Source organism: Colletotrichum navitas (assembly GCF_030913465.1).
Source record: "Colletotrichum navitas strain CBS 125086 chromosome Unknown LY79scaffold_26, whole genome shotgun sequence".
Lineage (NCBI taxonomy): Eukaryota > Fungi > Ascomycota > Sordariomycetes > Glomerellales > Glomerellaceae > Colletotrichum > Colletotrichum navitas.
In genome coordinates, this window is record NW_026850572.1 from 137,749 (window position 1) to 160,216 (window position 22,468).

The window sequence follows — 22,468 nt, forward strand, 5'->3', positions numbered from 1 at the left end:
AAGTAAAGCAAGAAATTATTACTTATATAGTAAAGATACTTTTATCCTTTAGACTACCTTATAAACTATAGCTAAAGGTAGCACTTATAGTAATCTATATATATAATATAAGCCCTCTCTAGTGTTATAACTAGACCTTATCTATTAAGAAAGAAGAGGCTTAGTTTAGATAGTACTTTTGCTAGTAGGTACTAGTGTATATAGCAGTATTATAGTATAACCTTTGTCTTTACTAGGGATAAATATATATATATAGATATTAAGCTTATCTATTAATAAGTAACTATAAAAAAGGTATTTAGAAAAGATAATTTAAAGTTAAACTACAAAGGTATATTAGATACCTAGTAAGATATATATAAAATATATATAACCTTTATAAGATTTAAGTACCTTTACTATATAGGGTAATTATTATATATAATATATACTTTAATAAGATAAAGTTCTTCTAAAGTAAAAATAAAAAGAGTAATATAATAGTAAAGTTAAAAGTAAGAAGTGTAGTTAAAATTATTAAAGATAAAGACTATAAGTAAAATATAATAATAAATATACTTAGGTTAATAAAAGTAATAATAATAGCATCTAAAATAATAGTTACTATAATATAGAATAATAATCCTTTATTAAGTAATACTAAAGTAATTACTTAAGATATTAAGTAATATAACTAAGGTATTACTATAAAAGGAAAAAAAGGAGTATAGACTCCTAAGATAACACTAGGCCCTAGTAATCTAAATACTAAGATAGCTTTATCCTCTAAAATTAGTTAACTAGGTGTAATACTTAATAATAGTTAAGTAGTAGGATTATATAATAAGGCTAAGCGCTATAGTATAAAAAGAATTATAACCTTATATAAAGGAGGCCTTTTAACCTCTATACTACTAGATAACAACTAGTGTTCTAAAGTAGTAAAGAATATATAGATTAATATATAGCTATATAATTAACCTAATAGTCTAAGCTAAGAAAAGTAAGGCTAAAAAACAAAAATAAGCTAATAATAAAGGCACCCTCTAGTGTACATAGGTATAGTTAACTATAGTACACTAAAGTATAGACTAGAAGTAAGGCGCCTACTAGTAGCCTCTAAAGGGGTATTCTTCTTGTCCCTTAGTTAAAGGAAAAAACTAAGCCCTAAGAGCTTCTTTATAACTTTCTTAAATAATTAATAAGAAGTAAAAGCTAAAGTAAGTAATAGGCACTATACACTATATACTATAGTAAATATAGTAATATATAAGCTAATAACCTATTATATACTATAAATATTAAACAAGAAGTAATATTATTATAATAATCTTATAAGACTACTATAGACACTAAAAAAGTTAATTAAGATGCCTCTAGACCTTTATTAACTACTATAATAAGTAATAGACTATAAAATTATAGAACTAAGGTATCTTAAAGTATTTAAGGTAATTAATAAGCAAGATTTACTACTAGGAATAAGGCTTCTCTTATTAAAGTAAGTATAGATGTATAAGTAAGATCTAGAAGGATATTTTAACTATAGTAAGGCATAAGTTATTATAAAGGAGGATATACAAGAAAAGGACCCTCTTTTTTAGATATATACAGTAACCTTTATAGTATAAACCTTTTATATAGTAATAGCTATTACTATATAATTTAACCTTAAGGTTAAGTAACTTAATATAGTTAATATATTTCTTAATACTAAAAGAGACCTATTAAAAAAGCTAGTATACTATAAGCTACTACTAGGTTATTAGTAAGAAGAAAAAGTAGTATCTATTATATAGGCCTTATATAGGTTATATAATATACCTCTTCTTTAGTTTAAGAAGTTTATAAAGACACTAAAAAGCCTAAGGCTTTTATTATTAAAGGAAGACCCCTGTCTCTTTGTTTTTAAGAAGTATACTATATATATACTCTTTTATATTAATAATATTCTTATTATATACCTAAAAGAGAGTAAGAAGGCAGAAGAAGTAATTATTATAAGGCTAAAAAAGGTATATAAAATAAAAGACCTTAGAGAAGTAAAGTAGTATCTAGGTATTTATATTATATATAATAGACCTAACTAGAAGATATACCTCTACTATAACTAATATATCTATAATATAGTAGTAAAGTTTAAATATATAGATAGGATTTCTCTTATAACACTACTACTAATAATAGACTTTCTCTAAAACAAAGGGATAGTAACACTAGTAAAGGTAAAGCTATTTTAAGAGATAGTTAGATTAATCCTATATACTACTATAATAATCTAGCTAGATATAGTATTTACCTACTTGCTTTTCTCTAAGTACCTAATAAACCTAAGCGTATACTATATTTAAGCAGTAAAGTAGTATATTTAATACCTCTTTTATACCTTATATCTATTAATATACTTTAGTATCTTAGGAGTATATAACTCCTCTATATAAGTAATACTTCTTTTACTAATAATATAATTACTTACTAGTTGTCCTAGGGGTATATTATATATCTCTTTAGTAGCCTAATCTATTAAAAGTAACTTACTAAGTAATAGTTATAATATTAATAACTAAAGCTAAGCTTCTTACTCTTAACTATATAACTAAAGAGCTTATTACCCTAAAATACCTCTTTTATAATATCTACCTTAAATTAAAAAATAATATATAGGTAGTATAATATAATAACTAATAAATAATTTACTTAGTTATAGGGAAAAAGAGAGGATTATAATATAACTTTACTATATTAATATCTAGAATATATAGCTACAAGAGGTCTATATAAAAGGTAAAGTTAATATTATATATTTACTAATAAACAAGATACTAGTAAATAGACTTACTAAGAATCTTCTATAAGCTAAATTTAAGCACTTTAGAGTACTTTTAACTTATAAGATATATAGTATACAGTAGAATAAAAAGAAACAAGGACCTAATTAATAAATAATAAAAAGTAAAAGTAAAAACTTCTCTAAAATTAAATAATAGCCTAAGGCTAAGGGGCCTAAGCTAAAGTAAAAATTAAAAAATAGCCTATAGGCTAAGAAGCCTAATGTTCTAAAAAGGTAAAAATAGCCTAAGGGCTAAGAAGCCTATTATTAATAAGAAGGCATCTATATAATTATCTAAGAGATAATAAAATATAAAATAAGTCCCCTATATAAAAGGAAGCTTACTAATAAAGCTATTAAGGTTAGCCTATGCATAAGTAGTACTAATAAAGACACTATAATATATATAAAGACTAATAAGAAAGCTAGAGGAATACTTAGGGGTAATAGCCTTTATAAAAGGATCCTTAAGGCTACTTACTCTATTATATACCTTTTCCTTCTCCTTCTCCTCCTCTTTTTCCTTATTCTCTTTCTCTTTATCCTTGTTAAAAGAGATAGTTATAAGTAAAGTAGCCTTCCTCTTCTTTAGGGTTTAGGGTAAGACTACCTATATATATAACTATATAGCTATAATTACCTAAAATAAAGATATATAAGTAAAAGTAACTATTATATAAATAGGAAGTAACTTACCCTATATAAGGCCTTTTTACTACTTAGAGTACACAGGAGGGTATTAGCTAGGCTAATAACCTTAGGGGTAAGCAGTATATATATACACTAATATATAATACATTAGTAATATTTAAGGCTAAGACCTAAGAGATACTTACTATTAGATTAACTTATAAGTATACTCTTTAAGTAACACTTATAAGGGCTAATAACAGTAGGTCTCCCTACTATACCCTCCTAGTACTCTAGTGCCTCTATAAAGGTATTATTATTACTACCTAAATCCTCTTTAACCTTAGGAGACAGTAGTAGGTTCTCTTTATTATTAATATAAAGGTAAAGAGGTAACTACTTTACTACTGCTCTATTATTTATAAAATAAGTTAGTAATTAAGAAATAACTAGGTAATAATAAGTAGTAATATACTAGTTAAAGGTAAATTTAGGCCTAAGTTATATAGCTTCTCTTAACTAAAGTTAAGAGGGCTAGTCTTTAGAGAGACCACTTGTTATTACTTTTAAGGAGCTATACTTATTCTTTAGCACTAAAATTAATTAACTAGCAACAAGATAATACTTATAAGACCTATCTATAGGGGGTTCTTACTCCCTTATAGACCTACTAAAGGTCTCCTTTTCCTCTTTAAGAGGAGACAAGGTGTATTTATAGTAACTATAGTAGTTATATAGCAGTAAGACTACTATAGCCTTAGGGCCTATAGTAGCTACAAAGGTATATATATAAGCCTTACTAAAGGTAATAGTTTTATAAGACATCTAAAAAAAAAAGGAGTATTAGTAATTAAGTAAAGTAGTATAGTAATATAAAAGATAATAAGTTAGTAATTAATTATAATAAAAATAATAATATAACTTATAATTATTATTATAGTTATTAAAGAAAAAAAGAAAAAAGTAACTATAAATTTAGCCTTAAGGTAAATATCTACTAGTGTATAGGCTAGCCCTATAGTAAGTAGCCTTACTAATAAGAACACTTAATACTAATAGCCTATAATTATATAATAACTAGCCCTTTTACACTAAAAGAACTATTTTTCCTTTATATCTAGGTGTACAGCAACCTACGCTAACGCCTAAGGGGGTATATTATATAAGATATTACTAACTAACACTACTTTCTAGAATAATGTTACTTATTAATCTAACCCTTGCTCCTAAATATAGATACTTATAGTAAAATCCACTAAGTAAGGTAATATTTAAGGAACATAGATTATAGCACTATAGATAAAAAAAATAAGCTACTTTTAACTATATAAATTACCCCCTAAATATACTACTTAATAATAATAAGTCTTATAAGTATTATCTTATTACTAGTTAATTAATTTTAGTGCTAAAAAATAAGTATAGCTCCTTAAAAGTAACAACAAGTAGTCTTTCTAGAGACTAGCCCTCTTAACTTTAGTTAAAAGAAGCTATATAACTTAAGCCTAGATTTACCTTTAACTAGTATATTACTACTTATTATTACCTAGTTATTTCTTAATTACTAACTTATTTTATAAATAATAAAGTAGTAGTAAAGTAGTTACCTTTTTACCTTTATATTAATAATAAAGAAAGCCTACTACTGTCTCCTAAGGTTAAAGAGGATTTAGGCAGTAATAATAATACTTTTATAAAGGCACTAGAGTACTAAGAGAGTATAGTAAAGAGACCTACTATTATTAGCCCTTATAAGTGTTACTTAAGGAGTACACTTATAGGTTAATTTAATAGTAAGTGTCTTTTAGGTCTTAGCCTTAAATATTACTAATATATTATATATTAGTATATATATATACTACTTACCCTTAAGGTTATTAGCCTAGCTAATGCCCTCCTATATACTCTAAGTAAAAAAAAAGCCTTATATAAAGTAAGTTACTTCCTATTTATATAATAGTTACTTTTACTTATATATCTTTATTTTAAGTAATTATAGCTATATAGTTATATATATAGGTAGTTTTACTCTAAACCTTAAAGAAAAAGAGGGCTACTTTACCTATAACTATCTCCTTTAATAAAGATAAGAAAAAGAAAGATAAAGAGGAGGAGAAAAAAGAAGAAGAGGAGGTATATAATAAAGTAAGTAGCCTTAAAGATCCTTTTATAAAGGCTATTACCCCTAAGTGTTCTTTTAGCTTCCCTGTTAGTCCTTATATATATTATAGTGTCTTTATTAGTGCTACTTATATATAGGCTAACCTTAATAGCTTTATTAGTAAGCTTCCTTTTATATAAAGGACTTACTTTATATTTTATTATCTCTTAGATAATTATATAAATACTCTCCTCTGTTAATAATAAGCTCCTTAGCCCTTAGGCTATTTTTACCTTTTTAAAACGTTAGGCTTTTTAGCCTATAGGCTGTTTTTTAATTTTTACTTTAGCTTAGGCCCCCTAGCCCTAGGCTATTATTTAATTTTAAAAAAGTTTTTACTTTTACTTTTCCTATTGTTTATTAATTAGGTCCTTGTTTTTTCTTATCCTACTGTATACTATATATCTTATAAGTTAAAAAGTACTTTAAAGTGCTTAAATTTAGCTTATAAGAGATTCTTAGTAAGTCTATTTACTAGTATTTTATTTATTAGTAGATATATAATATTAACTTTACCTTTTATATAGACCTCTTATAGTTATATATTCTAGATATTAATATAGTAAAGTTATATTATAATCCTTTTTTCTTCTTCTATAACTAAGTAAATTATCTATTAGTTATTATATTATACTACCTATATATTATCTTTTAATTTAAGGTAGATATTATAAAAGAGGTATTATAAGGTAATAAGCTCTTTAGTTATATAGTTAAAAGCAAGAAGCTTAGCTTTAGTTATTAATATTATAACTATTACTTAGTAAGTTACTTTTTAATAAATTAGGCTACTAAAAAGATATATAATATACCCTTAGGATAACTAGTAAGTAATTATATTATTAGTAAAAGAAGTATTACTTATATAGAGAAGTTATATACCCCCTAAGATACTAAAGTATATTAATAGATATAGGGTGTAAAAGAAGTATTAAATATACTACTTTACTACTTAAATATAGTGTACACTTAGGTTTATTAGGTACCTAGAGAGAAGTAAGTAAGTAAATACTACATCTAGCTAGATTATTATAGTAGTATATAAGATTAATCTAACTATCTCTTAAAAGAGCTTTACTTTTACTAGTATTACTATCCCCTTGTTTTAAAGAAAGTCTATTATTAGTAGTAGTATTATAAAAGAAATCCTGTCTATACACTTAAACTTTATAGCTATATTATAAATATATTAGTTATAATAGAAATATATCTTTTAGTTAAGTCTATTATATATAATATAAATACCTAGATACTACTTTACTTTTCTAAGGTCTTTTATTTTATATACCTCTTTTAGCCTTATAATAATTACTTCTCTTGCTTCCTTACTCTCTTTTAGGTATATAATAAAAATATTATTAATATAAAAGAGTATATATATAGTATACTCCTTAGAAATAAAGAGACAGAGGTCTTCCTTTAATAACAGTAGTCCTAGGCTTTTTAGTGTTCTTATAAACTTCTTAAACTAAAGAAGAGGTATATTATATAACCTATATAAGGCCTACGTAATAGATACTGCTTTTCCTTTTTACTAATAACCTAGTAGTAGCTTATAGTATACTAGCTTTTTTAATAGGTCTCTTTTAGTATTAAGAAATATATTAACTATATTAAGTTACCTAACTTTAAGGTTAAATTATATAGTAATAGCTATTACTATATAAAAGGTTTACACTATAAAGGTTACTATATATATCTAAAGAAGAGGGTCCTTTTCTTATATATCTCCCCTTATAATAACTTATGCCTTACTATAGTTAAGATATCCTTCTAGATCTTACTTATATATTTACACCTACTTTAATAAGAGAAGCCTTGTTCCTAGTAGTAAATCTTGCTTATTAATTACCTTAAACACTTTAAGATACCTTAGTTCTATAATTTTATAATCTATTACTTATTATAGTAGTTAATAAAGGTCTAGAGGCATCTTAATTAACTCCTTTAGTGTCTATAGTAGTCTTATAAGATTATTATAATAATATTACTTCTTATTTAATATTTATAGTATATAATAGGTTATTAGCTTATATATTACTACGTTTACTATAGTATATAGTGTATAGTACCTATTACTTACTTTAGCTTTTACTTTTGTTAATTATTTAAGAAGGTTATAAAGAAGCTTTTAGGGCTTAGTCTTTTCCTTTAACTAAGGGACAAGAAGAATACCCCCTTAGAGGCTACTAGTAGGCACCTTGCTCTTAGTTTACACTTTAGTATACTAAAGTTAACTATACCTATATATACTAAAGGGCACCTTTATTATTAGCTTATTCTTGTTTTTTAGCCTTACTTCTTTAGCTTAGACTATTAGGTTAATTATATAACTATATATTAATCTATATATCCTTTACTTTTTAGAACACTAGTTATTATCTAGTAGTATAAAGGTTAAAAGGCCTCCTTTATATAAGGTTATAATCCTCTTGTACTATAGTACTTAGCCTTATTATATAATCCTACTACTTAACTATTATTAAGTATTACGCCTAGTTAACTAATTTTAGAGGATAAAGCTATCTTAGTATTTAGATTACTAAGGCCTAGTGTTATCTTAGGAGTCTATACCTTTTTTTTCCTCTTGTAGTAATACCTTAGTTATATTACTTAATATCTTAAGTAATTACTTTAGTATTACTTAACAAAGGATTATTATTCTATATTATAGTAACTATTATTTTAGATACTATTATTATTACTTTTATTAACCTAAGTATATCTATTATTATATCTTACTTATAGTCTTTATCTTTAATAATTTTAACTATACTTTTTACTTTTAACTTTACTATTATATTACTTTTCTTGTTTTACTTTAGAAGAACTTTGTCTTATTAAAGTATATATTATATATAATAATTACTTTATATAGTAAAAGTACTTAAATCCTATAAAGTTATATATATTTTATATATATTCTACTAAGTATCTAATATACTTTTATAGTTTAACTTTAAATTATCTTTTCTAAATACTTTTCTTATAGTTACTTATTAATAGATAAGCTTAATATTTATATATATATATTTATCCTTAGTAAAGATAAAGGTTATACTATAATACTACTATATACGCTAGTGCCTACTAGTAAAAGTACTATTTAAACTAAGCCTCTTCTTTTTTAATAGGTAAAGTCTAGTTATAACACTAGAGAAGGCTTATATTATATATATAGATTACTATAAGTGCTACCTTTAGCTATAGTTTATAGGGTAGTTAAAGGACAAGAGTATTTTACTATATAAGTAATAATTTTTTGCCTTGCTTTCTCCTACTGCCTATAGGCTTTTTTATATTTAGTAAAAAGAGCTCTATATTTATTTAAGCTTTACTGTCTACCTTTTATACTCTATATCTCCTTTAATACTAATAACTAATATATTTTATCTTAGTAGATCTTATAAATATTAACCTTTTACTACTAGGTAACTTAAGTAATAAATCTATAAATAACTAGAAATATATTATTATAAGTCTTTTTAAGAAGTATAACTTTAAAAAGCTAAGTAGTATACTTATCTCTTAAGTATATAAGCTACTTTAAGTAGTTAAATCTAGTTAAAAAGTTAAAGAGATCCTAAGAGATATAATAATATAAATAAATTAAGTAGTCTTTAGAGGCTTACTTTAAAATTACTTTGCTTATATAAGTAATAGTGTAATACTTATATTTAATATAAAATAGTCCTTTAATTTTTACCTCTTAAGCGTTAACCTAGAGTATTATAAGCGCTTTAGGCCCTAGATGCCTACTCTAAAGGTACTAAAGGTAGGCATTATTACTATAGTCTACTAGTGTATTTATTAATAAGTAAAATAAGGTTATAAACACTTATATATTTACTAGTAAAGTAAAGCTATAAAGAATAAGGCTATATAATAGCCTAAGGTAAAAAGAGAAAGGTTTATATTTAAAGAAGACAAGGTTACCTTTATATACTAGCTTCTTTATAGTTATATTCTTTTTAGGCGTTCTAAAGTAAAAAGTATAGTTATATCCTTAATACTATACTTTTGCCTTCTTAATTAGACCTTCTAAGGTAATATTAATATAAAATCTAGGAATAAAGGCTACGTTTTTTAGCCTAAGATCCTCTATACCTAGCCCTTTTACGCTATTAAAGAGGTTCTTTATAATATATATACTATATTTCTCTATAGGGTAAAATATTATACTTAATTTAATATAATAATTATCTATATTTATTTTATAAAAGCTAGGCTTAAGGAGTAACTTATTATTTATAATATAAAGACCTTTATAGTTATTAAAAATAGTACTTTTACTAAGAGTATATAGGCTAATAAGTAAGGTTAAGAATACACTAAAAGTTAAAAGAAGTATAGCTAAGTCTTACTAAATAAGTAAAGGTTTATAGTAACTATAATAAAGGTGCCTTATAGATAAAAAGAGGTTAAATCTTTTTTTTTTACTTTTTTATACTTTACTCTTAAGGTTTAACTACTTTAGCTTTAAAAGCTCTATAATAATAGCCTTTACTACTTACTTACTTAGGTTAGCCTAAATAATCCTTAACTTACTAAAGAGTATATACTTAATATACTTATAGTTAATAGGTTTTATAGGTAGTTAGACTTCTTATAGAAGTATTTAAAGTACTACCTTTTATTTTATAGTTTACTTTTCTTTATAAAGGTTATATATACCCTTATTACTTTATAGGATTTTATAGGTATTATTTATAGTAAATTACTTAGTAACTTACTATATTCTCTTAAGGTTATTTACTATCCTTTGTATTATTTAGTCTTTATAAGGTTATTTAGTTACTATTTACTTAGGAGGAAGTAATTTACTACTTAATAGTATATAAGAAGGTCTTAATTAGAAAGTGCCTTAGATCTTAAGGATACTATATACTTTAGCCTTTATTAAGGCTATATACTATTCTTTAAGTTAAGTAAATAATTATTTATTAACAAGGTGTATATAAGAGTCTTATTATAATTATTATAGGCTATATTACTTACTATATTATAAAAAGAAGTATATTATTATTTAATCTCTAAAATAGTTATATAAAGAGTAAAGTTAATATTATTATTTATAATTATAGCTATATACCTTCTATAATCTCCTTTATAACTATAGTATTAACCTAGCTTAATAATAGGTTATTTACTTTTTACTATTTATATATCTTTAGCTTAGTAAAAGATAAATTACTTATAGTAATAATCTATTTTTACTTTATTACTTTATTATTAATAGTTAGTACTACTAGCTAAATAAGCTTTTAGCTTTACTACTTTACTTACTAACTAACTAAGAGGTTATTCTAGCTTATAAGGTTAGCTTTATATTACCTTTAGCGCTTAGTGTTTTACTTTATAATATATTTAGCTAGCGTAGGTGCTCCTAGGTACTTAGGGAGCTTTTTCTTACTATCTAGATTAATAAATTACTAGACTTTATATTAAGTAGTATAAAAGTAAAGCTTTATATACTATAAGAACTAATCTTTATATATAGTTAAAAGGCTATAAAAGTAAATATTAGTTAGTAGACTTACTATTACTTCTAAAGGTATTATAAGCATAAGATTAAATTAAGAAAAAGTATTAGTTTTTAAGAAAAGTATTTCTAAGTGTATACTACTTTATAATAGTAAAGGTTATTATTACTTATAGATTAAGTTAAAGCTAGGCTTATAACTATTATTAAGTAGTACGTTTAAAGGGTAATTTATATAGTTAAAAGTAGCTTATTTCTTTTATCTATAGTATTATAATCCATGTTCCTTAAATATTACCTTACTTAGTGGATTCTACCGCAAGTATCTATATTTAGGAGCAAGGGTTAGATTAATAAGCGATGTCGTTCTAGAAAGCGGTGTTGGTCGGCAATATCCTGCATAACAAAAGGTCCTTCACAGCGTTCGTGCGTGGCGAGAAGGGTCAGGCAAAAGATCACTTAACATATCTTCATCCTTTTGACTGGTCGGATGCACCATCTCTGGGAATTGGCTTCGCATCCCCTTCCCTCTTGTTTGGGGCAGTTGGCCGAAGGACAAACCAGGTGCCTCCCCAGCCTGGAGGCGTGCCCTTGGCCGATGTTGAAAGCCGGTTCAAAAACACAAATTCGGGCCGCAGAGAGGAGACGACTACCGTAGACACTTGTCAAATTCACAAACCGCACTGACCACTCACTAAGCCTATTGTGTAAGGCGGTCAATCGGCCAACCCACCCACCCACCCATGTAACCCTAACCCTTGCCGCCTAACTTGCTGCTGACATACACTAAATGACTCCCTGCATTTGCTACATCTAGATCCCTGTTTCTGCCAGCCCGCTAGCCCCTATCCAGCAGCCAGTGGTCAGTGCGCTTTGTGAATTTGACGAGTGTTCACGGTAGAGAGCATCCAAACTGTCGATACGGTCTGCAAGACCAGACTTTCTTTCTGGGTAAGGGGGGGGCGGGAGCAAGTCTTACTGCATGGGGCGACTTGGGGCTTGCGAGTTGCCAGACATCGGCAGTTCAAGGTACACTACAAAAATGGCACGGTTCGGTCATCGATACCACCCACTCGTGCAATGTCTCGAAGCAGCGCTGTTGGGGTGTCGAGTAGTGGCTAGACCTCCGTCGAGGTATGGTGATTTCCTAATTTCCTAGCACCAAAGTGCCAGGTCCGTACATTTCCACGTCGGAGCTACTACGTCACCATGCCTTATCTTTCATCTGCTTCGTTGACTTCTGTTGTACGGGACACGGCTAGGGTATGCAAGTTTCAACCTCATGAGCGGGCAGCCACCACGACTGCACGTTCCCCGTCACATGCTTTCTGCTAGAGACCCCCCCTTCGTCTTTTGGTATTTCGCATTCACTCGGAGCGCTTGATCCGGGTCTACGCCCGTTCTAACAACGAGGCCACCCAAGAGTATACGGCTTCTATTCTGTCTGCCTCGCCTGTCTGACAAAGTTCGTACAATGTGACTAATCAGCCCCTTTACCCCTTGTGGGAATAGCCACATTGTGGGGTGCCTTTATTCCAAGTCGCCTCCTTGGCTTGTATGAGCACAGCCGGGGCGCGTGAGACGTTCAGCCGCCTCATCCTCTCCTCTATGAAGAACTTGTCATGTACGATCCACGAAACACAGGGTAGGAAACGGTTTGCGGCTGCAATTTCTATTTCGAGGAAGCTGAGTAACTGTGTGGTATTGGAAGAGCATTGATGAGGGTGGTAACCCAGACATTCTCCGAAAGCTGGCGTAAGGGCTCGCAGAGATATGCGGCGTTGTAGGGATGGACACCAGACGCCACGGCAAATGTAGCGCCATAGGTAAGCAAAACGACGTTGGCCGCAATATCTTAAAGTCTTCCAAGTCAGTCAGAACTAGTCATGCCCATGTGTGGTTTGACGGTGGCCTTGTCGTTTCGCTATAACTATCAACCAGCCCAGCGGTGTACCCAGTCCCTTCCTTGCTCCCGAGCCCCATACAGCCCCTGCGGCATTCCCGAGGGATGACTACGATATCGCGGGCCCCCTTTCCGCTTTCGCCCTCGTGAGGCGCCCGCACAGTTTCTGCAACGGGGAAGCAGCAGGACTATGCTCGGCATCTCTGACGGGGTGATCCCTTCAAATGCTTTCCCGCGGCCTCTCCGCGGTACAAGGCACGGGGAACCGACCAACTACGACAGCCGTTACGAGTGACGAGTGCGCCTGGAGATCGCACTCGACCGCAGGACGGATTAGATAGAGAAGGAAACAGCCAAGTCGGTTGCTAACACATGAGATTGAACATGCCGCAGTAATCGGTTCTGTCTTTTCCTGTCCTGTCTTGGCTTGCCAACATCCTGTTGTCGGCGGCTTTGAAGCATGACCGTTGTGATCCAGAAGAAATGAGAAGTGTCCCGCCAAAGAAGTCTGACAGATTAGCCTTCTATTAGACACCATCTTGCTATTCGGCAAAAATATCCTCCAACCCGCTCCATGTGCCCTTGCATCTCTCCTCCCAGTACGAGTCCTTGCCCGTTCTCATCTTCCACACTTCCTCGCCCTCCGGGCCCTCGCCGGCCTTGACAAACCATTTAGGCTTGTGCTCCTCGCCCCTTTCTTCGAGCACACGACGCCGGGCTCGCTGCGCCTCTTCCAGCTTGACCTTCCATTCCTCGGCCTGGTCAAGATCGCCCTGCTCTGCCAGTCGCTGGTCCGGTCTAAGTCGACTGTCGGTCGGTGGCAGCCTGCCCTTCTCGATCTCGGTGATCTCGTTGAGACCAGCTGCAAACATGGTCATTCCGTACGTGTTGGCAGCGTTCTCGACAAGCTTTCCGACGTGCCAGATCTCTTGACCAGCTCCCTTTCCGGCTTGAACAATGCGAAGACCGCCGGTCCATGTACCGGATAGGCTGCTGCCCGTGTGTACTCCGTCTGGTCCGTACGTCTCCACCTGGACATCCTCACCTCGGCCGCCAAACATCCCCTTGCTTCGGAACTCGACAGAAGCCTTGGCGCCGGTCGAGTCGTTGCAGATCTGCATTACGCCGACTGGCTCGACATACTTCTCGCCCATCACCACGTTGCGCAGAAACATCGTCGCGTGCGTCCACGAGTACAGCTCATCCGTCCCGTCCGGAAGTCGAAGAGCAATACGAACGCGGCCTTCCGTTGTGATTTCGGCGCTCTTGCCCCAGAACTTCTGCGATGGCGCCGGGGACTGACTAAAAGACCAGTTCGCCGAGTCGGCCTGCATGGCGAGTCTGACGGGGCGGTGAGAGACCTTTTCCACAAGTAGGCGGAATCCTCCGGGAACCTCCTGTTCTGTCCGCAGCATCTCGTAAGTCTCGCCTAGAAGAGGGTTGAAAGGCTTGCGAATAGCGCGCTCTTTTGCGCGACCGGTGCTGAACTGCGACACTGCGAATGCTGTGACGTAAAGAAGGCGGTCCTTGGCTTCTTTCTGCCGGACAGCTTCATCGAGGAGCTGAGCGTATTCCAGTTGTTCGGCAACGCGCTGCAGGAGCGAGATGGGTTCGTTCGCGGACACGGGCATGCTGATAGTGCTAAGATCCTTGCCCACGTTCTTCCGCACGAATGCAATCAGACTCGGAGGCTGTACCAAGGCCGGGGGGATCTTGGTTCGTCTGTCGACCGAGATATCCACTGGCAGCGGAGCCAAGCTCTTCGGCTTCGCAGGATAACAATTTGTACCGTCTGAGACGAAAGCGTCGTCCTCTTGAGCCGACGAGATTGAAGATGAGTCACTCAGGTGTTCATCAGCTTCCGAGTCTGGGCTCTCATCCTCGCTCTGAGCAATCCTAACGATCTGCGAGTTTGTTTCACCGGCTTCGGCATCGAAGAACTCTTCTGTTGACACCGTTTCCATGCTCCGCCGTGAGGGTGCAGCCGACAGGGGAGCGGGTGTACGACGGCGTTTGCTGTTGGCAATCAGGGTCGTGAACTCGGACACAACCGAGTCGAGGTCATTAAGGACGGCTGCGCAGTGCTCCTGGGTGCTCTTCTCTTCGTGGGATGACTTCTGCTTCGAGTGGTGTGGGCCATTGGCGCTCGTGGTTGTCGTCACGGAAGTCGAAGACGCAACGGCGAGGGCGGCCGCGGCCGCGGCAGCGGCTTGAGCCGTGGATGCTGTAGGAGTGGCATTGCTCGACTTGCGCTTCCAGAAAGGTCGTCGCTGCGACTGCTCCGTAGTGGTGGGGGGTGTAAAATAGCCGTCATGATCTTCGCCCCCCGTGCCGCCCGGCGATAGGAAGTTGGACGCGGCCATGCTGACGGGTCTCTGGGGGGTGGACATGTCCTTTACCAAGCGACGGAGTGCGTCCCTGGTGCCAACCATTCGGCTGACGAGAGTTTCGACCTGCTGCCATTCGCGATCCTCGTCCGGGTTCGACTGCGCTGGCTTCAAATGTGTGGTGCTGACCCTCAAGGGGGCTGCTCTGCTGTTGTTGGGCTTCTGCTCTTCCACGCCTCTCGCGGCGCGGCTCGCCTTCTCCAAGGCCTTGGCCCAATCGTTGAAATCCTTGGCATTGGACGCCCGCAGATGCCAGATCTCAGCGCCCGAGTCGATGTTGATTTCCCGGCGGCGCTCATCGGCGGCGATGGCGGCGAGGCTGAGAGGTATCGCACCGCGGAGGGCGGACGAATTGCGGTTGTAGTAGTAGGAAAGTGTGCAGGACGAATAGTCTAGCGAGAAGAACCTGCGCGCGTAACCCTGGCCCTTCTTTCTCCTTCTCTTGTGCAGAATTCCGGTGTGGTAGTTGGCGTTTCCGTCACTGCGACCCGAGGCTGAGGTCGGGCGGCCTGCTGGCGCCACGTGGCTGTGAAAGCTGTCTTGGGAGGCAGAGGTGAGGGCGGCCATCTGGGGCAAGCTAGTTTTGCTGGCGGTCGCATTCGATCCGGCTTGGAGGTTCGGGAAGGTTTGAGCGGTGGTCTGGGGCGGTGCACCGGTCGGGTAGGTAAGTAGAACAAAGGTGGCTGTCTTGGAGATCTGCTTGGAAAAGGTGTTGTCGAAGACCAAGCCGTACATGCCGCCCTGGCCCGGCGGCACATCCCAAGTGCCCATCGACACCTTGTCGGCATCGCATTTCCCATGCCATGTTATAGGGATAAAGCCCTTGTTGCCGAGCTGCTCTTGGGCCGTGCTCGAGTCCCGCCTGGCAAAAGATTTCTTGGGTTCGGCAACGCCAGAGGTAAAAGAACCTGGCGTCGCAGCATCGTCGTTGTGGTTCGTGATGAGGCCGGCGGGGCCTGTCCCGGGGTGCTTCACAACACCAAAGTTACTGGCTCGGGGAGCGAGTGGTCAGCAAGTGGCTTAATCGGAGGAGGCGAGGGAGGGGGAAAGGAGAAAAGAGTGATACGCACATGGACTTCTTGTGTGGTTGAACACTCCAGGAAATGGTATGGCCCTCATCCACTCTGACCCATCGTACGATGTAGGACTTTTGCGAGCACGTTGTTAGCAAGGGAGATGTCTTCAGCGCGGACAGGGCGATAGAAAGGAATGCCGGGCAAGCGACGACTCGTGTACCTTGCTGTGGATCTCCAATTGCTCAATGCCCGCCATTTTTGCGGGTTGGGTTCGGAGCTCGAGCTGTCGGTGAGAAAGGGGGGGGGGGGGCAGAGGTTCGGAGCTGATCGTCCAGGACGAGTTTTGGTTCCGGAGAAGGTTCCAACACTATTAAAGGACCATGATGTGGAGTGCGGCGAGCTTTGGAAACGGTTCAATGGAAAGATAGGGAAAGGGAGGGAAGGGGAGGGAGAAAGAGAGAGGGAGAGAGGCGGAGTGTTTGCGTACGAGGGGAGATTACGGAGTAGAGGAGAAACATATGTCGGGAGCTGCAGTAGCAGTTTACTCGTTCGAGGTAGGTACGGAGAGGGAGTGTGGGACGTCTTTCTTGGACACACACAGCCACACACGTCTGTCTGGATGGACGGAACAGTTGTTTGGGGGGGGCGCAACGTCATTGGGGGAACGCGTATAGGGTGCGGAGCGACTGGCTGGCCCTAGGGGGGGGTTAAAGTGGAGACGCCGACGCGGACTGCGACAAAACGTCGCCAGGCGGGCTGTGCGAGATGCGGTAAGCCACGGACGGGTGCGGGTGCGGGCGCGGGCGTGAGCACGGGTCGACCAGCATACCTAGCAGCCTAGGTAGTAGTCGAGCATACCTAGGTAGTAGTCGAGCATACCTAGGTAGTAGTCGAGGTTATCAGTGAGGCTGGGCTGTTTCCATCCTGTCGATAGCCACAGTATCAGACAGACGGAACGGAAAGACGCATCTACCTCATCCTCAGTAAACTTCTGAGCATTCGTGCCTGACGAATAGGGTGAATTAAGCTTATCCACATTCGACCTGTCTTTATCGATGTCGTAAGATGTGCCTGCTATACGATGACCTGCGTGGCCCCCCCCCCCGTCAGCCGAGACCCGAGAAGAGTCGCATCACACGCTCGCACGGAATGCCGGTGTCCCTAGGCTTGTGATTTGAGAGTCCGCCCAAGGGTGGGACGCAACACCAACACCAACAGTATACCGGATTCCGGATATTCCGGAGAGTGTAGAGAAGCACGTATGAATGGAGCAGACCAGATCAGACCAGACCAGGAGAATGATACATCTATATTATGTACGCGGTATACGGGTTTCCACGTCATGTTGCGCAGGCATAAAGCGTTGAAATCATTGCAGGAAAGATGCCGAACCGCGCCGCGTGCCACGAGAACAACGGTAACAGTAAAAATAAACCAAAAAGAAAAGTCGGCAGTCGCGGATGCGTCTCTCACGACCTGTTTCTCCTTAGCAGAAGGAGCTGCGAGCGATTCGCCCATGAGATACCCGCCGGAATTGACGTGGCCCATCCGGCGACTCCGGATGCCGAATGGCTGATCAGAGGGACGAAAAGGGCATAAGAAAGGGTTCGGCAAGAGAGCAAAGTTGAAGTATAGTAGACTGCCAGGTGTCAGTCAGGATGATGGGATGGGGTCAGACAGAACAGCAAGCAGCTTATGTCATATAGCCCGACGAACTGAGCTACCTTGCCTGACTTGCCTGCCCGTTGCGTTGTGAACCGATTGCACGAGCGAGACGGGGGTGCAGGAGTTGAAACGATTGCTTCGATCTGGCTGTACCACAGCCTCGGGACCGGGAGCTACAACTCGAACTGACAAGTGACAGACAGCTTGCGGACAGTAGGGGCAGCAGCAAAGAGGCAATCAATCAATGCTCGCAACGTCCATGACGGGCAATGCTCGCCGAGTACCTCGAGTGCACGATGGCCGGTACTGAGCGATGCCAGATTCCAGACCAAGTACGAAGTAGCTATACGTACCTGGTATTATGTAAGAGAGGTTGGTTGCCCACCTACCCCTACCTACCTACCCTATGATCAAGAATCATCTCGGCAGCACCCGGTCCAACGCGGCAAACGGAATTACGTCGGGCCCTGTCCTCTCGAGGTCTTCACTCTTCAGACTGACTATTGGTAGTACAATACTCCGTACCTACACGTACCTACCTGCCTCTTCATGTTAGGCATTAGTGGATGGGACGGGAGGGAAATGACGATGGAACAGTCGCTCCTCATATCCGTACGTATACTTCGTAAACCAGGTACCTAGGTATCTACCTAGGTAGGTAGCGTGAATGTTTCCTCCGTACAGTAATCCACTTCCACGCCCACTTCCACGCGTGTTGCCCATCCCCTGCCACTCCCGGTCCAATCCAGTCCAGTGCTGACCCGGGATCCCTTGGGGCTTTGATTCTGGCTTGGATTCTGGCTTGCTTTTCCATGCAATGTCGTTTTCTCGTCATGGCCAGACCCATCGCCTGTGCTCCACGACCATCATCACTATCCCCTTTTGGCTAGAGGCCCGACTCCACTAACAACTTCCCCTCTTGCTGCTTGCACTGCTGCATAGGTACTCCGGGGAGCCAGGATAATAATACCTAGGTAGGTAGGTAGGTACCTAGCCATCTACCTATCTTCCAGGTACCTGTCCTGCTTATGGGAAGTCGATCATCCCCTTTTTTTCCTGAGTCGCGCGCTAGGTACCTAGGTATCCTGCCTCCCCCCTCCAATGACCACAACCACAAACCCTCCGCCAAAACACTTTGGGCACCACGGGTGGAGCGCCGTCTTTCATTACTGACGCATTCTTTTGTTGCTATCCATACATCCCACGCCAAAACCATCCGAACTATTGCAACAAAACTTGGACAACGAGACATTCTTTGCGCCTCCTCTCGCATGTAGACTGGCTCGCCGCCGTGCCGTCTCAGACTCCGACACCGCTCGCTACCACAACCTCCCCGACGCATTATTGAGGCCATGGTTGTCGCCGTGCTTCCCTTTCCACCTTCGACATCGGCCTTCCTCTTCTCCAGTGCATAGTTGATTTTCCCATGCTGCCTGCATCTTGTTCCTTAACCACGACCTTTTCCGATCCCGCCTAGTTCTCCCCCGCTGCCCCTGGTTGGCCCCGAGGGACCCCTCGATCTGCCTCCCGATCCGACAAGAGCCGCACCGCGCCTTGTCCAACCCAAACTGCCTCCTGCCGAACCACGCCGAACCGCGCCCACCAACTGCTTGTCGCCAACGTCGACCGCTGCACATCACATCCTACTCCATTATGGCGGGTGTCTTGAGCAAGCGCCAGCAGGCGCGTAATGAAAAGGTCCTCCACGATCTGGTCCAGTCCGTCCCGGGAAATAACTTCTGCGCCGACTGTCAGGCACGGAACCCAGGTAAGCCCTCCCAGCCGTCCTGTCCCGCCCAGACCTTGACCCAGGACTGACAGTAGCTCGCAGCATGGGCCTCATGGAGTGTAAGCGTCTTTGTCCCCCATTCCGCCCTATCGAGGCCATGTCGAGTCGAGTAGGACGCCGGACCACACGAGCAATACTGACAGGGGAATGCAGCTGGGTGTGTTTCTTTGCATGAGATGTGCTGCTATCCATCGGAAATTGGGCACCCACGTCTCCAAGGTGAAATCCTTGAGCATGGACAGCTGGTCTAACGAGCAAGTCGAGGTTCGTTCCAATCAATGCGTTCCTGTGAACTTCGAGACAGCCTCGCCTCTAACCAACCTGGCGCTGTAGAACATGAAAAAGGTCGGCAATGTCAGATCCAACCAGATCTACAACCCAGACAGCAAAAAGCCACCCGTTCCCATCGATGCCGACGAAGCCGACTCCGCCATGGAACGCTTTATTCGTACCAAATACGTCAACAATAACCCTGCTCCTGTGAGGAAGCACCACTCGGCTCTCTCTGACGAGGGTGTCCCGCCACCGCTACCGCCGAAATCGGGAGGCAAGTTTGGCTTCAGATCCGCTTCGTCGATTTTCCCCCTGTCGTCTCGCTTGAGAAAGGATTCGTCGTTGCGCAGCACGCCAAGCCCCATGAACGTTCCCGGAAGCCCTCCCCCCAACGATCTGCCAAACAAACCCTCCAAGGTATTCGGCGCCAGTGTTTCCTACGAGCAGGAAGACACGGAAAAGAAACTGGCGAGCTTGCGGGACATGGGGTTTTCTGACGACCAGCGAAACGCAATGGTGCTAAAGGGAGTCAGCGGTAACTTGGAGCGAGCCATCGAGACCTTGGTACGCTTGGGGGAGAGCGACAGGAGGTCGCCGTCATTGACTGGACGTCGTGACAGCTCGTTGCGCGCGACGCGCTCGCATGCAAACCTGTCGACGTCGAGCGGTCTATCTACCGCACAGCAAACATTCAGTGACCATGCTCAGTCCCCATCGACCGCCTCTAGCAACAACCCCTATGATATGTTGCCGCCGCAGCCACAATCTTCTCAGTCGACAGGCACGCTACAGAACAAGAACCCGTACGCGAACAACCCCTTCGGAGCGCCAACGCAGCAGCAGCAAGACATCGACCAGGCCTTCGCCAACATGTCCCTGGCACCCGCTCAGCCCCTGTTCCCCCACCACACTGGCGGTCTCCCAGCTTCGCAACCATTCGCGCAGCCTCAGCAGATGTATCAGCAGTCGATGACGCCCCCGGTGCCGCAGCAGCAGCAGCAGAATTACAACCATTCCATGAGCTTTAATAGTAATATGACGCATCCTCAACCAATGCAGCCGCAGATGACAGGCTACAACCCGTTCCTTACGAATCAGATGCAGCCTCAGCAGCAACAGAGCCTTGGGATCAACACTGCTTCGGCATCAGGCCCGTTTGCCAACAATCCCTTCACGCGATCTCCAACGCGGATACAGTCCCCCGTGCTGGGCCAAATACCCGAGCAATCGCAAACAAACTTCTACACCAACTCGCCGCAGACGATGTCACCGCAGAACAGCAATCCGTTTTTCGCGCAGATGGGCCCGCAGCCGCAAGCCCAGCAGCAAATGCAGCAGCAGCAGTTGTTTCAGCACGACCAGCATCCCTTCCAGCAACCGGAGCAGAACCCGTTCCATCAGCAGGGTCAACAGCAGTTCCAATCCCAGGGCCACCAACAGTTCCAGCAACAGGGACAGCCTTTCCAGCAGCAAGAAACGGGCCAGCAACAATACCAAACCCCGGCTCCTCAGCCAATGTACCAGCAGCTTCAGCAGCCCCAGCGGCCGGACAAGGCTTCAATCTTGGCCTTGTACAACTACCCGCAATTGGCTCCTAAACCTTTCGCCGGCCAGACCCAAACACAGGAAGCGGCGCAGGCGGACACCACAGCGCCCCAGTATCTGAGCCACGACACAAATGCGTCGACGCAGACGGCAGGGAGCAAGAATCCCTTTTTGGCAAACGGAACCACATCACCCGTCGTGGCCCCGGTCCAAGGAATCGGAACGGAGGTTGGACCACGCAAGCTGGGCGTCAGCCGGGAGAGCATGGCATTTACAGACATGCAATGGACAAACGGTCGTCACAGCCCGGACGCGTTTGCCAGTCTGAGCGCGAGGCACATGTAAGCCCGGCGGCAGTGCTGGGCCATAATTTTTGCTGTACATACCTGCTCTTACTTCGACTGTAAGATAATGTCATTTCAGGGAACGCTGCTAGGACTCGCGTGCCTTGATGTTGGAGAGCGCCCACAAAGATAGCGAGGTTTCTTTCTATAGAGAAATTAACCCCCTCTTTGGGTTACACTTTATGTGCCATCCGAATATAGAAATATTTTTCCCCGTCTTGTTTGTTTCTCTCTGATAATTGTGAACCTACTTTGATTAATAATTTTGACGTTTATTTTATGACTAGTAGGATTGCCCGCGAAGGACATCCGCCCCCCCCCCCTTTTATCGGGCAAGTCGGCCGCGCACTAGACCGGGATCGGATCCTGCGATCCCCCCCCACCTCCGCGGGGAATGTTTCGAACCGCCGATGATGATGGCCGTCAACCGAAACTCAAACCCCGGGAGGGTACCTTCAAACCCC

General features: G+C 39.8%; 3 protein-coding genes across 3 annotated transcripts; 1 reads left to right on the forward strand and 2 right to left on the reverse strand.

Moving 5' to 3' along the window:
• Window positions 1–13,216: 13,216 nt before the first annotated feature.
• Window positions 13,217–16,786, reverse strand: LY79DRAFT_183309 (oxysterol-binding protein). Its single transcript, XM_060551322.1, has 3 exons — window positions 16,609–16,786; window positions 16,443–16,519; window positions 13,217–16,360 (listed from the first exon to the last, which is right to left on the reverse strand). Exons 1-3 carry the CDS (start codon window positions 16,642–16,644, stop codon window positions 13,528–13,530), a joined length of 2,946 nt encoding a protein of 981 aa, XP_060414596.1. The 5' UTR covers window positions 16,645–16,786; the 3' UTR covers window positions 13,217–13,527.
• Window positions 16,787–18,079: 1,293 nt separating this feature from the next.
• Window positions 18,080–18,970, reverse strand: LY79DRAFT_552359 (uncharacterized protein; the record flags this gene model as incomplete). Its single annotated transcript, XM_060557712.1, has 1 exon — window positions 18,080–18,970. A coding segment is annotated over exon 1 (197 nt), but the record flags the coding sequence as incomplete, so codon positions are not given.
• Window positions 18,971–19,706: 736 nt separating this feature from the next.
• Window positions 19,707–22,005, forward strand: LY79DRAFT_669379 (UBA/TS-N domain-containing protein; the record flags this gene model as incomplete). Its single annotated transcript, XM_060563630.1, has 4 exons — window positions 19,707–19,821; window positions 19,885–19,901; window positions 19,996–20,106; window positions 20,176–22,005. 4 exons carry the CDS (start codon window positions 19,707–19,709, stop codon window positions 22,003–22,005), a joined length of 2,073 nt encoding a protein of 690 aa, XP_060414598.1.
• Window positions 22,006–22,468: the final 463 nt, after the last annotated feature.

Excerpts from the sequence above, each read along its gene's own strand:
- LY79DRAFT_183309 (XM_060551322.1), bottom strand. The coding sequence starts at position 16,644 with ATGGCGGGCATTGAGCAATTGGAGATCCACAGCAAG. Across the intron at positions 16,520-16,608 it reads AATTGGAGATCCACAGCAAG|TCCTACATCGTACGATGGGT; the intron begins GTACACGAGTCG and ends TGCTCGCAAAAG. Across the intron at positions 16,361-16,442 it reads CAACCACACAAGAAGTCCAT|TAACTTTGGTGTTGTGAAGC; the intron begins GTGCGTATCACT and ends TCCCCGAGCCAG.